Below are 15,397 nucleotides of genomic sequence, written 5' to 3'. Positions count from 1 at the left end.
ACAATTTGTGTTTTAGGGGTTTAATTTAGTTGACATTTGCAGATATATTGCAAATGTCAAAACTAGCTAATGTTTTGAAGCTGACTAATATTGTGGCATTGGAGTTACAGTCTACTGTCGACTGCACTCTCAGTGTAGAAAATAAGCTATTTTTAGGCTTCAGAAGAAGAACAGATCTGTTGGAGAGAAAGCAGAGACATTAGAAATGGTCAAATCAATAGTTTTGTACATTTTTGAAAAAAAAATCATAAAAACTTGGAAGACATACAAAGCCTTGGACATCCACAGAACAGTGACAGATGATCACAGAATTATTTTTATTATAGAGAGACAAAAATACACTCCTTAGCGTCTGGCAAAGTGAAGGACGCTCTCCAGAGAAGACTTCAAGTGAGCAAACATAGAGGCTTCTCCACAAACTGTAAACCAGACATAAGCCTTTAGAATGGAAATGTCAGATTAACCAATATTCTTCAAAAAGATAAAACACATACGATTAACTGTGCAAGAATGATGGGGAAAAGAAGCAAATACAAAGCAGGCCTCGAAAGCACATCAAATATTTTTTTTCAAACGAGCAGGTGATGACATAAACATGCATTGCTTTCAGCATCACAGGTTTGCTAAGGTTTAATGAAAGTGACTGAATGCAGAAACAGCTGATGAATTTTGTTTATCTCCTGCATTTCAGTCACAGAATGCAGCTGATACTAAAAATCTGTGCACAGGAGAAAACAAACAAAAAACCCTGATGGCTTCAGTGAAAGCAGCTTAGGTGATTTTGATTAAAAAAAGTGGAGATTCTTGCAGGTGCAGAGTGAACCGCTATAATTCTAATCACATTGTGCATGTCATTTCTTAAGGAAAATGCCAGAAAGAGCCACAAGCATATAACAAATTTTTATTGCAGTCCTTCTATTGTATCTTTCTTTGTTTAAAGAGCAGATGTCATGTTTTGGAGCCATTAAAATGGGAAAGGATTAGACATACATAAATGCCAATCTAACGGTTTTCAAAGTGGATAAGAAATCTTTTAGCTTACCTTTTTAAAACAAATGGTGCTTTGTGTGACTCTAAAGCAGTAAGGCTCCACCATCTACAGATGATAATGTTGCTTCCCTAGCGGATTATTTAATATGACAAGGTTGAGGGCACTGCATAGTTTATGCCGCTGCACAAAAGTGGTAAGTAGAGAGTAAATGGCCAAAAAAGTTCATAAGTGTTTTTTTTTTTTTTTTTTACATGTCCGCTGTAAGAAAAATGATCACTAACTTCACCTGCTGCCTAAATATTTGTTTTAACTTTCTTTCCAACCCCCCAGAAGTGTGGCATTAGCATGAAGTGATTTTTTTAATATATTTTTTTTATTTTGGTCCCTAAAAAAATGTTTTGGGGAACCTAAATAGAAAAACTTCCAGAGCTTGAGAGACATTGAATAACACTGAATAACATTTTGACAGCTACATTACTGTTGTCCAGGTAAACCATCAAAAGTAAGACACAGATGGATTATGTGAAGAAAGGTGAGACTAACACAGCATGGCTCGCAAATATGAGACTGGTGAGACAGTTGTTGGTCAGAACCAGATCTGTCAGATTGTTCCCAGTCATTTGCCACTGAAGTGAATTACAGAGAGGATGCAGGTTTATTAGATTTTTAAGCGACTGCTTTTCTCCTGACTTCCTTCTGCTTACTTTATGAATCACCATAAAACTCTTTATTTCATAAACTACATTTTAGCTACAATTTTTGCCGTCATTGCGTCTGTCTGTTGCGGGGCGTTGTGTGTTTATATAGTACTTTGGAATCCTCACTCCTCATCCTCTTTCTGCTGCTTTCTCAGCTGCCTTTCTTTCATGTGCCTTTACATATTTCTCAGTTGGGACCCTGGAAATGAATATAACTGTCATAAACTATAAGCCAGTACACATTTGAAAATGAAAAGTTGTAAAATCATTAAATATGCCCTAAAATTTTCTTTTCATTCCAAAAGAGCCATTTAAATCCCAATGTCTTCATAGCTGTTTTATATAACATAGAGCTTTTGGAAGATGTGAGCTTTGGCAGAAGAGCAAGTCATGTCCTCACACTCATCAAATTCTTAAGCACCTCACTCCCGCATGTCTCGTTTCAAAATTGCACAGAGGGCTTTTAGTTCTTATAGATGCCAAATTAAAAAATCCCGTTGGTCCATTTGTCACTCACTACATTTTAGTCACCCCAGTCAAGACAGGAGGTGTGAGGGTTCCCTGGAGATGCTATGCATGCCTAAAAAGGCTGTAGTAAGGGTAATAGCTGCTATGCAGATTGCTTTTTCACTGAGAGGTGAATCCATGGTGTGCCAGGTTCATTAGTAGCCCTAATTGAGAGTTCCAGATCTTCTCCTGTTTGTCCTCTTGTTTTTGTTATTGCTGAAGTTGGCAACAGAAAGCGTAGTTGACTCTGTAAGGATGAGATTTTATTTATGTTTTTATTATTTGTGAAGGATTGCACAGATTAATTAGTATTTTAATTATTTGTGTTGTAATTTGATTTGTCTTTTTTTTTTTTTTTTACTTTTCAGAAAGATTGTCTCCAAGAGAGAAGGTGCTTTTGTCTCGTTGAGGTGCTTGTTATGAAGCCAGAAATATTTACATAATAGGCTTAAATACTGCTGACATTGGTTGACAGACTTGCTGAATATATTAACTAACTGTAATGTAAAACATATATCACCTCACAAATGTCATCTGTTAAACAGCCTAATGGAAAATAAGTAACATAATTACAGCAACCAATTCTGCTTTAGGTTGAACAAATATATCACTATGAGTAGATAAGATGCTAATATACCACTGTACATAGATTTACAATAAAGGAGGTCAGCATGCATTTGAAAACGGACACATTTGTAGAAACCAGAGACCTGATATGCTAAGAGACTTTGTCTCGGTCTGTCTTCAGCCATTATTAAAACTCTGTCTCAACATGTTTTTTTTTTAAAAAGTGCCAAAGGCTACATTTGAACAGAAATTGCGTGTGCTCACTAGACTCTTCATTGATGACTATGCAGAAATCACCCAACCATACCATGCCACTGGGCAGTAAGTAATGTCTGACTTTTAAATCCCCACCAAGATATTTGCTGCTTAAAATGTGCATACATATGATTTGAATACATTAAGTGAAGACATGCTCTAATAAAGATCTCAGGCTCTGGACACGTGTCAGCAGAGAATTTCTAACTTCATACTTGACACTGTTGCATGTTGGGCTTCTGCTTCTCAGGTTTACAGGGATTTCTATAAATCTTTAAATAATATAAATAAAAATAATAAAATAAAAAGCTGCAATAATCTGGATGTAGTTTAGTTTAGGGATGTACAGCCTTAAAACTAATACTTTGTTGAAGTACTGTTTGAAAGTTGACTTGACAGTTGCTTCCCCGTTTCTTTCGGAAAACTCGTAGTCCACTCAGTCCTCTTCTGGTGATCCTGCAGATTTCCTGGCAGATGTATGCATCTCTGCCTGGTTATTGTTGTGAAATTACAGTGATAAAACGGTAAACTATCACTGACGGTTTTTAATACCATGCAGACTTCCAAGTGTGCATGCCATATTTAGTTAAACTGCATGTTTCTGTAAATCACTGTAATATTCCATTGTGTCTGCCTCATTCAGTGTGACATGTACTGGTGTCACTTCATATTTGAAACTGCATTATAGAAAAGGTTCTATGCGGCTCCTTCCAAATGTAATTATGTCCGGGAATCTAAAAACTCAACACTTTTTCAAGCTAGACAGGTTGCCAAAAAAGGGAAAGCTCAGTTTGTGTTTCGTTTCGTTAGCCTTCTGGCTTTTCTGACGATGCACATTTTTTCTACTTAATGAATATTTAGAACTGAACTATTAATATATTCAAGGCTGGTTTTCCTTGTCGCAGCCACTGAAAGAGCACACTCAGACTTAATCGTTTGACTGCCGACTCTTTAGTCTTGATTGTCCTTTTCATGGCTGCTCCCAGTGACCCAGCTCATTTAAACCTATTGAATAACACGGAAAATAGGTAATTAAGATATATTAACCCTTTCCTCCCCGCTTATAGTTGCAAAGGTTCTTGCAATAGTATCAAAGTGCCACAATTTTCAGCTTGTTGTGTTTTATTACCTGGGGTGCTTGCATCCAGAGTAAATGTAAATGATTCATGGAAGAAGTGGAGATAAACCAGCATAACTATCGCCCTTCTTTATTGCATTGATCTTGTCTTTATTGAGATTGAAATGAGAGATGTTTTCTTTGTTTTTTTTTTCATTGTTTACTCATGATAATGGCAAAAAGGTAAAACTTCATTGTTACAGTGTAATAAGCCACTTTTCTTTCCTAAAAAAATGACAGTCTCAAATACGTATAGGCTGACGGTTAAAAAATGAAAATTATAAAATAGTTTCCCACTCAAAGAAAAAGTAATAGCTAGCCCATGAATAATTTCTGCAGCTTACTGGTGCTGTGCTCCAGATAGTTCCTATAAAACCTCATGAATATACATGAGCACAAGTGGTGACTGAAAGTGGAAATTAATTGGTCTGAATTAAAGGCACACCAGATGTTAATATATCTTGTTCTATCTGGCTTTATAAAATTGTTTTGTTGGTTCCAACACGTGCAATAATCTTTTATGTCTCGTTGTCCCCCCCCCCCTCCCTTTCTTTCTTTTCTTCTCATTGTTTTCAGCACGACATTGAAGCCAGGCCAAGGTAAGAATGCCATTGTGATTCATGCTCACTTTCTTATTGCACAATGGTAGGTGTTGCAGAAAGTGGACCCCTCTGTGTTTGAGTTTTTGATGCAACTTTCACCATGAAGCTAACTAGTATTCCTGTTGCATAACACAACCCAGAGAAACACACCTTTTTTTTTTTCTTTTTTTTTTTTTACGCTTCCTCAAACAATCCCACCTGCCAGCTCTGCCTTCAAACATGTGACAAACTCCCTGCAGTCACATCAGGCCTGCCTCACCCCCAAACCTTTCTGATCACATGCAAGTCACAATTGTGCAGGTAGTGGTGACAATCTGCCCGATCAGATGAAAGGGCTGCGAAACAGTGGCTGGCAGGCAGAAATTTGACTTATGCGTAGTTGTATTGTGTACATGCAAGAAGCTGTTGTGTAATTACCAGGGAAGAGTCTTTCTTTCGCCACATTCTTCACACCTTTTTCTTCTTCTTCTTGCTTTTTCATTTTTGCTTCTTCCGTAAATCTGTTTTTGCAGCTCAGCAGGTGTTTCATGTGTTTAGTGTCTGTCTTTCTTTCCCCAGTGCCTTGCAAAAGTATTAATGCACTGTGAATATGTCCCCATACTGTGTGACTACAACTAAAGGAAAACAAGTTTGGGTTTTTTTGTAGTGTATAATTGTGAAATGGAATGAAAACTGTTTTCAACATTATTTACAAATATTAATATTTAATGTGTGATATACAATTGTATTTAACCCCCTTTACACTGACCTCTACATACAGTGACTTGCAAAAGTATTCATACCCCTTGAACTTTTCCATATTTATCTTCCATATTTATCAAACATACATACATTTAATTGGAATTTTATGTGAAAGACCAACACAAAGTGCTATACATGATTTAAAATATAATTTTACAAATAAAAAAACTGAAAAGTGTGATATGCAAGCATGGCTATAAAGCTAAACCATTGATGAAAATATGGATCAAGCAAAATACATGGCAACTCTGAAAAACAATTGTAATAGACTGCAAAAGACTTGAAAGTTGACTAAAATTATTTATCCAACAGATCAATTATATTTAAAGCAGGGGCATAATCCAAATGAACACAATTATGTCAACTAAAATATTTCCCTCCACTTACAGGGATGTGACTTCTAGTCACAAATCCTGAAATTTGTATCCACTCTTAGAATACCAGCAATTGAAGATTTTGCTAATGTGAAAGAATTTCTATGGTTTTGTATATTTTGGCAGTTCATTGTATGTTACATGTGTCTTTTATAACATAAAACTACTTTTATAGCATAACTATTTATAAAAACAATTACCTATTTATGGTAGGTAGATTTCAAAGTGAAAACTATTTATGTACACTCAGGAGTATTTCACATTTTCTATATGTGAAGCAGTCTGAAATAGGGATCCCTTTACAGTTCTCATGGTCATTGATCAGGAAATGTGAAAACCTTTGCCTTCTTTACTTGGAGCATAAACCCTGACAGCAGAGTTTATAGTCCAAGTACAGAAGGTAAAGGCTGTTACCCAATTAGATTTCTTTATGGGCTTTCATCCGAAACTGCTCCAACTAGCTTCAGGTACAGACAACACACATTCACAAGACTAAAAGTTCTTGAGAAAATGTTAGACCATCTGTTGCTAAAGAAATAAACCCTATTCTCCTCTAGACTTTGAAGTGAAAACTACCTTTTTATGGTAAAATATACTTTTTTGATGGGCAATATGCTTTTTCCTGGAAAATAGAAATTTGATTTTTGACTTCACATTTTTGTGGTCTTGCTGCTTCCTTGTGGGAAAATGTTCCTTATTTCCTCTCTGTGGAGTTTAATGTGCCTTGATTTTAATAACCAATGAAAGTTGTGACCAGTGGTGCAGCGTGGTTCCAACATGTAATATGTTATTGATTGGTCAGCCTGCATTATGACCCCTAAGCACTGGAGCAGATGGCAGCCAGCTTGGACCCAAGGGTGAGATGTAACTAATGGTTTGCCCTTAGAAAAGGTTGAATTCTACATCTGTACAAACACACACACACACACACTATTATTAATCCAGATCAAACCATTTTGCACCAAGCTGCAGTCCCCTGAAGAATCCTTAGTAGCTGTAACGTGTGACACTTTTTGAATAAGTTGCTAACCAAAGAAAAGCCCTGAACTTGGATAAAAATGGAACCTGAAAGGTATATTGTGGTCACATTGATGTTTGTTGAGAAATACAGAGTTTTCTGACAATTTGAGGGTGACGTAAACAAAAAGGCGAAACTAACCGGCATTGGGAAAATAAACAGAAGAAAAAGAGATTTTGGAGGATCAAGCGACGAATGGATGGTTAGAGTTGTGTGCATTGGGGATCCAGACAGCAAATTGATTATGGAGCAGAAACACTAATCCGCTGTCTGAGCCCCATATCGCTGCCGTAGACAGAGCATCCCCACAGGATCTCAATCCTGCACCCACACACGTCTCTCTTAGACTTTGCTCGTCAATAGAAGCCCCCGGCTCTTCGCAAGCCCCTCAACATAGGTAACCAATGCCTGCCAAGATTTTCTCGCCTCTGAATGTAAATCCTTCTTTTGTACCCTTCTCAAAATCATTTCACTGGTGAGTCTAACATGATGCATTGCAAATTTCACTTTCATGTCTGTGCTTTAATCTGCACACCTTCATTGCAACCTTTGTCCCTGGTGTTTTGGATCTTACAAACGCTTACGTCAATGCTTGTCCATTATCCACACATTGTGCAGCCCAGTATTCAGGTGTTTAGGTCTCTATTTTTGTTTTAGTGAATTTGAGCATTTTTTAAAGGCAAAATAGAACAACACCTAATCTTCACATGATTTATGTGCATGAATTTGCGAATATGTGTACACGTTCCTATGTATTCATATGCCCAAAGACGCAAGCATATCATCATCTGGAATCTTTGGGTGCATTATTTAGTGTATCATATCTCCCAAATTGTAGAAGATTGTTGTTTGTGGCAAGTAGCTTATTTTTAATGCCTCACAAACTTGGTTATCAAACAACCAAAAGTGCAAAAGTATGAAATGTTTGAGGTGGTGAAATGACCAGTAAAGTTTAGAAAAATAATTCTATTTCCTTCATTGTGCATAATCTCCATCAGTCATAATCAGAATAGGGATGTCGAACCACAAAGAAAATTATAAATTAGTAAAATTGTCACAATTATACACTATAAAACAGAATTTCATAAATATTGATTCTACACTGCTGAACAAATATTTTTACCCTGTCAATATTGCCAAGAGAGCAACTGTAGTGAAATGCTACATACTGAATTGTTAGGATTTACTGTATGTAACGGTTGTGAGAAATTCTGCAGGGTTCAGAGGCCATCTGTAATGGCATGAGCTCAAGTAGTCTGTTAAAGAATTAGATAACTAGCACATCTATTGAGTCTGCTTACATATTGAATCTTACAGAGTATTTGGTTTTTTGAGGCATTCTTTCTGCATTCCATACTTGGCCATTAAAAAAAAAGAAACAAAAACACTGCTTTCTGTTTTTCCTTAAAGAAAGAACAACATGGAGGTATGGGGTCATTGTTGTGTGCCTATTTGTTTGCAAGATTATGCAAAATATATTTTTTTGCCATTAGACTACACCCACTCAGTTTGAACTGAGATACTGCTTAATACTGATGGAGTGTGAAAGAAGACAGAATGACAAGTGAGGCTTAAGGGAAGTTAACTAAAATGATAGATGCAAAACAAATAGACAATAACAATTACTGCAAAGTAAGAAAGCTGATCTTCCAGAAATGATATTTACAAAGAATCTCTGAAAAACACGCCAGTAAGCAATAACACTAGCAGCTAATAATCTGATTTGATTTTCAGATTAGTTTAAAATAAATACACAGATTATGTAAATTTATTTGTGCACACAACCAAATCAGGAAACATATCAGATAAACATTTGGTAAATTTGCTTTGGTAGATTGTTGGAGACCAGATGACCACATGTCAATACTCCTCTCACACACCAGCAATTAAAACCGGCAAGGGAGCAGAACATGTAATTTCTGCAGTAACGAAACCGTTTACTGTATCTCACATCCTATTGTACACTCAATGCATCCATGTTCCTTCATAGACACATACATGATTCTACTTTTTTGAATATCATTTATAGAAACATGTTTCTCTAAATTAATACAAAACTATGTTAGGCATAAAATAGCTTCTTCTTACAAAAATGTAAATTTTCAATAATGGATTGTTTGAACACCACTTTGAAGTGAACAGATCCTGAAGATTGAATGCACTTCTAATTAAGTGAGCATTGGCAACACCAATTGCCAGTTTTATATTGGGGCCAAGGGTTGTGTGGAGCTGCTGAATGTAACGAATATAGCAACTTGTAAGCTAACTCAGTTACTTTTGAAATCAAGTAATCAGTAAAATAACTGTGACTCTACTGTGACTCGCGTTTCTTTTTCCAGGTAACTTTGGGAAAATATTGTGACAAAGTTCATTGTCTGACATGTTTGATGTTCGTTTTCTACGTTTCAAAGTCAGTTTCAAGTCAAGCTTATTTCTGTAGCACATTTCAGCAACAAGGCAGTTCAAAGTGCTTTGCACTTAAAACCAATTTTGCTTATCATTTGTCAGGACTATGTTCTCTAAGGTGCAGAGACCTCTCTGCCTGTCAGCCTAAGCCAAGGCAGCAGACCTCAGCTTCCTGAGTTTTTTAAAAATGGCTTCATCCTTTTGTCAGATTATTAGCTAAACTGAAGCTTTCACAAAAACTGAAAAATTTTGATAGCCCAGATCTGACATCCATCTTTTTAAGTGACAAGGGAGACAAACTCCCGTTTAACATCTCTTTCTTACGGCTACTCCTTGATCTAGGACTGTTTCACTTCATGAAGACATCATTGCTGTTTTGATGTAACATCTCTGACTGAGTGCTCTGTTACTCTTGTCTGGCTGTTGATTCGTTTCACTATTTCTTAGGTGTTCCCTCTTATCTGACATTACACTGACATAATTTTCAGAATGAGATTGGAATAATTGGTGGGTGATGCATTAAGATCTGTATTAAGAAACACAACACAAAATGCAATACATTTACAAATTCAAACTTGTGTAAATCCTGTATTTTAGCTGAATGCTGCAGTTGTGTTTTGTCAGATTGTTGTGGACAGAGTTATACTTTGATAGATGTCATTATAATTTAATTTCAAAGGTTATATCAACCAGGCAGATTTTTGGAGGTTATCCCCACCCAGTAAAACTAACTAGAGAATCAGTCTGGATCAGTCCGAATGTTTACACCTTCACCGTTCTGAGAGGAGGCTAATTTAAAATCATTATTATAAAAAGTCTTTCACACGGCATGGCTTCATTCTTAGCTCATTTATTACACTATTTGTAGAATCAAGTCAGCTTATGGAGAAAAAACAATTTCTGAACTATAATGTCTATCACTGTCTCTCCTCTTTGAAAGACATTTTGTAATCTTAATCTTAATCCACTGTGTACTGTGTGCATATAGACCGAAAGACATATCAAATTATGAAAATATGTCATTTTAGATAATTGGTAATTAAAATCTATCAGTTATGTACTACTTGCTCTGCACTATGGCATTTCTTTTCAAAATTTGATCTACAATTCCATTGTTTCATGCATGGACAATAGAGTTCTACAGGAGAGATGTCTGTACCACTGAGTGAAGGTTAGAGACCACCCACAATCACACAATGAATTCACATGAACACACAAACCAAGAAATGGAGGCTCACAGAGAAGCAGAGCATAATCTCAGGGACACAGCTTATCTGTCTGAGCTGCATGCCTTTCACAGGGGTCAAATAGATGTGCTAAGTGAGGCAGGAAGGGGCTGGGGTGAGAGGAGAGTGGGTAGAGGACATTCGATGGAGCTCAGAGATTAAGACATGGAGGGAGATGCATGTCCTCTACTGAAAAATGAATATCTCCTCCCAGAATACACCCTCTCCTCTTTATGTCATTCCGCCTGTGTTTCTTTTGTTGCTTGTTTGTTTGGCAGGCTACCTTTGTGTGAAATACTTTGAATTTTCAAATACGAAAAGGAATTGTGTCTGTTCCTCTTAATAATTGAAAATGTTTCGCTGAGATCCATCTGTTTCTATTTTCTTGTTTGCATGCGTGTGTGTTTGCTTGATAAAACCAATCTAAACTTTTATGCATTCTCTCTCACGGTCTGTCTGCCTTTCTCTGAATCAGTGTCTTTGTTTCTTTCCCTGCCTACTTTCCTCAGGCTGTCACTATTCCAGAGTGGCGATACTAAGCTTCCAGATGAGTCTAAAGCACACTAACCAAACCGTAAATATATAAACATGTAGATTAGAAGGAGGCTTATTTGAGATGTTGAAGGAAAGGGAAAAAAAAGTTTCAGCATGAGCACCTACTTTTGAGGTTTGTGATGACTAATGGCACTTATTAGTTTCTACTGAAAATTTCCTTGAATATAAATTACTTAATTTAGGTAGGAAATACCTCTATTGGGGTTGCTGCAGCAGTATTATCTATTATACTTTGCAGGTTGAAGCCTCCTTTATGCATCCAAATTAGGCATTTCTAAGAGTCGCGCTTCAAAAACTCTATCTTTAAGTGATGTTTTTCTTTTTTTTGCACAGCTTCTTTATGTGAATAACCTTCATATTTATTTAAGACATTTATTTATTTGTTCTTACAACAAAAGCAAAGTAATGCTTTTGTTGTAAGAAACTTTGCAACAATGTCTTCTAAACTGAAACATACCCATTTAGTCAATTATCATCAGGTCAGTTTTGACCATGAGGATTTTACCAAATTCAGTTCTGAGAGTGAGCTGGTGTTATTCTTTCCGTGTAGTGGAGCCTTGTATCATTTACAAGGAGGAGTAAATAAAACATCCGGGACTTCTCTGCTGCATTTGAGGACTGCAGCAAATCTGTGCGTATCAGTGATGCCAGAAATGACTGTGTTTGTAGTTAGAGACCAAGGTACTTTCTGAGGTCATTGCTGATGTGTTGATGTTATGAGCTTCAACTGCCATTGAGGAATTTATTGATAATCCAGCTATGTAAGGTGCAGCTCTTTCCCAATTGCCTTTTCTGAACTCCCAGATGCTATTTTTGTGTTTGCCAGCAAAGATGTGTGTTGGTCTACTCTCATTTATGTTTTATGTGCCCTCTAAAAGTCTGCCGAAGCAGATTCCTACCCTTTGAAAAGGCATTCTGATAATAAAGCAAAAAAATCTGTATTTATTAAATATATTTCAGCTCTAAAACGTATAGAAACGTAGTTAGAACTACGCAAAAATATCCTACAGTTTTTATTAGCATACTATTGCAAGAAAACTATAACACCATAAAAGCAATATGGAGAAGTGTACAAATATTTAATTCATAAATGACTAAAAGACCGCATGTGTTTCATTTTCATTCCATGATAAAACAAATGATACTAGCCTTAGTGGTGCTGGCAAAGAAAATAAAGATTTAACAATTTAAGATGGAGAGCCACATGACTCCTTAAACATCCATAAACATAATTTAGCCTTGTTGTGTAAAAAAGAACATTTTGTTGAAAGTAAGTGGTATGATTTGCTAATCATAATGGCTTAATGCTTTTCACTTTGTGATTTCTTCATCCAGCGCCTGATGTTTAGTAATAAAGATGTTTAAGGACCAAAACTGGTGAATTTTAGATAAGAAAATGTGGGATGTAACCAGGCAAGGAGGAGATGAAAAGAAGGTGTAGCCTGTAGAGATGTATTTCTGCTTCGTCGAGGCAGTTGTGGGGAGACTACTGAGGAGGAAAGAGAAAAATACATAGAGTCGAAAAGAGGGAAACTGTGGCAGGTTGGCAATTCAGAGGGGATAAGCACAAAAAAAATGAAAGAAACCATGACAAATAATGTTTCAGAAGGCTACACTCTGCAAGATACTCAGACAATGGGTTAGAACATTGAACTACAACTAAGTTTACTGGTATGAACATTTTATCTCCTGAGTTGGACCGCATATTGTATTATCTAAACATAATGCCTGATAGCCCCATGCTACCAAACCCCTTCTTGTGAGTAGTCATGCTATGCTTTGGTCTTGTGTTCTTGCTTCATTTTCTTTTCTCAACCTAAATTCATGAGCAATAGTCATCCTGGCTTTTCTTTTAGTGTCCTGTCTGATCCCCACAGTACCATAGAACAGTGGAGTCCAGCTCCAGTCCTCAAGTTGTCCCGTCATTTTTATGGCGCTTTTCCTCTAAACCGCCTCTAACCAGAACAATTCCTGTCCAACTTGACCCAATTCATTTTCAATTGGCAAATTTGCCTCAACTCTGCCTGGCAGTTCCCAGATTTTTGTTCCTGCTTCAAGGGTAGTGCTGGCCACATCAACCCCAGTATGGCACCAAAGCGATTTGATTGACAGCTGTCTGCATTCATTGATTGGCTTACGATTACCTCACAGCAATTTCCAAACTACATTGTAGTTTAGCTGCTATCACAGAACTGTTTGGTAAGGAGGAGGGTAGTTATGAGTTTAATCACCAGGAACACATTCGTAAAGTTTTGCAAGGGAATAACCATGATTTAACAGCACTGCTAGCAGCTCGTCTTTCTGTAGGACGCGCAGCAATAACGAAGAGAGAAACGACGCAGCTGTGGTCACCTTTCTCTTAGAGCTGCAGTTTTGCGCCAACGGTGTGAAACACCGGAAATTCATAATACTAGCTTGTGATGTGAATTTTACTTTTCCCCACGATTAAAAAGAATTAAACTAAGTTCTTGCATGGCTTGGTTTGCATCTTTCAAATGCATTTCCTAAATCCAAAACGTTGCAGATTTTAAACAAAATAAAGTGCCAGAATCTAATTATATGTATATGCATAGCAAAATAATCATCTGATCTGAGTCTCTGTCATTATGTTTGGATCAGCAAAGAATTTCTATAAGACAAAATTAAATCTCTGGGTTTATTTGAGTCCATCAGTACCACAACCTCGAGGCTCTCCATTGCTGAGTGTTGCTGCAAACATCAGCGGAGAGTTGACCACAGCTGCTGCACGCTCACGTTCTGCCCACAATAGTGAGTAGCAGACCGTATAATGGAGAAGCTCACTACCTGGGGTAGAATCGAACCGCACATTAACTGGTTAGTGCGCGACTTGCCAGTGGAAAAGCACCTTTAGATGTGTGACTGCACTAGCAAAGCTGAAATGGTCCAACTGCCTCTCGCCAGGTTCTGCAGAGGCCAGCTAACAAGTCATCTTTTGATTCAGCTGTGTTGAACCAGGACAAGAACTAAAACTTGCAAGATGTTGGTCATTAGGGACTGACGTTGTATACTACTGCCACAGAAGATACTGCAGTTTGTAGACTCTACTACAAAACATCAAAAATTTACTTTTAATTCAGATTTGAAGCTGTTTTGAATGCTACCATCTAAAGCAACGCAATTATATAGAAAAGAAAAAAGTCTAGAGTCAACAGAAAGTGAGAATAGATTTCATATAAAGAATAAGCTGGATAACAGCAGCAGAGAGGTATTCTTCTCACATGTCAAAGCAGATCAAAGATGATGGAACTCTGTTCCTGTTGTAATGAGCTAACCTTTTTTGTCACATTATGTTATTAATGAGCACTGTTTTGTAGTCAGTACAAGGATGTCTGTTGGTGTTTTGCCTTCAGACTGCAAAGCATGACTGTGCTTGAATAAGAGTAAAAACTATTGTGCTGATTTACGATACAACCAGGTTAAAGTTGATTATTGCTATGGATGGAAATTGATTAGATGTTAGCCAAACAGATTCCATTATGGATCTCATTTATCAATTAAATTTTGTATAAATTTTCTTGTTGATTTTCACAAAGTTAGGAAATAATTTTTTTAATTTAAAATATGCACCTTGCTGCATTTGATTCAAAGAAAATTAAATCTGGCTTAAAAAAATAAGAATTTGTCTGTCAAATGAACATTTCAACATGAAATGCAACTTTTTGCACATCAACCATTTTTGTGCAGACAAATTATGCATGTTTTCCTTTTTGGAAAGAATATTTCTTTTTAGAAAGCTGTAAGAAAACAACCTCTCATATGTTATTTCAATTTATGTTTTCCTGTAATAATTATAATAAAAAGTTCATGTATGACAGTAATTTTGAAAATATTTTATGGTACCAAGAGGCACCTGCTAAAGAAACCAGTTTTAACAGAATCCTGACAAAAACATGCCTGTCATATTCTCACCAAATCTGTGGTACGTTGTGGAATAGACATTAGTATTATGCAACACGATGTGTTCTATGCTTGCCAACCAGAGTTGACAAGCATGGTAAAATCAAAATACATTATAATTTTTGTAAAGAAAACATCTGACTCTCGGCCACATTGCAAACAAGTTCTGTCATCAGTCTTATCTTGATTAGCTCAACAAGCAAGATTATTAGACTGAACTGCATGATTGCCTACTTAGAAAAGATTTACAAAAACACTGTTTGGAATTTGTGAAACCTTTTTTGTTTGTTAAACAAATCGAAAAATGTATGTGTATGTGTTGTTTGTTTATTTTAACACTAGGCCTGTCCTACAGTAGATATAGCCAAATTGAATTTTTGGACATTTTCTCAATAAGAAAAAACAAACAAGAAAAAAAAAAA

The 15,397-nt window shown here is 36.5% G+C and overlaps 1 protein-coding gene across 1 annotated transcript in view; it reads left to right on the top strand.

Moving 5' to 3' along the window:
* trim44 (tripartite motif containing 44) overlaps positions 1 to 15,397 on the top strand; it is a 59,985-nt gene that overhangs the window by 15,714 nt on the left and 28,874 nt on the right. The window contains exon 5 of the mRNA XM_015051960.1: positions 4,712 to 4,734. Coding sequence (XP_014907446.1) covers positions 4,712 to 4,734 — 23 coding nt within the window. The remainder of the gene's footprint in view (positions 1 to 4,711; positions 4,735 to 15,397) is intronic.

The sequence above is a fragment of the Poecilia latipinna genome, unplaced genomic scaffold (assembly GCF_001443285.1).
Source record: "Poecilia latipinna isolate Pla-1442-1.1 unplaced genomic scaffold, P_latipinna-1.0 Scaffold1076, whole genome shotgun sequence".
Classification (NCBI taxonomy): Eukaryota; Metazoa; Chordata; class Actinopteri; order Cyprinodontiformes; family Poeciliidae; genus Poecilia; species Poecilia latipinna.
The sequence above is the reverse complement of the archived record's forward strand: the minus strand, read 5'-3'. Positions and strand labels throughout refer to the sequence as shown.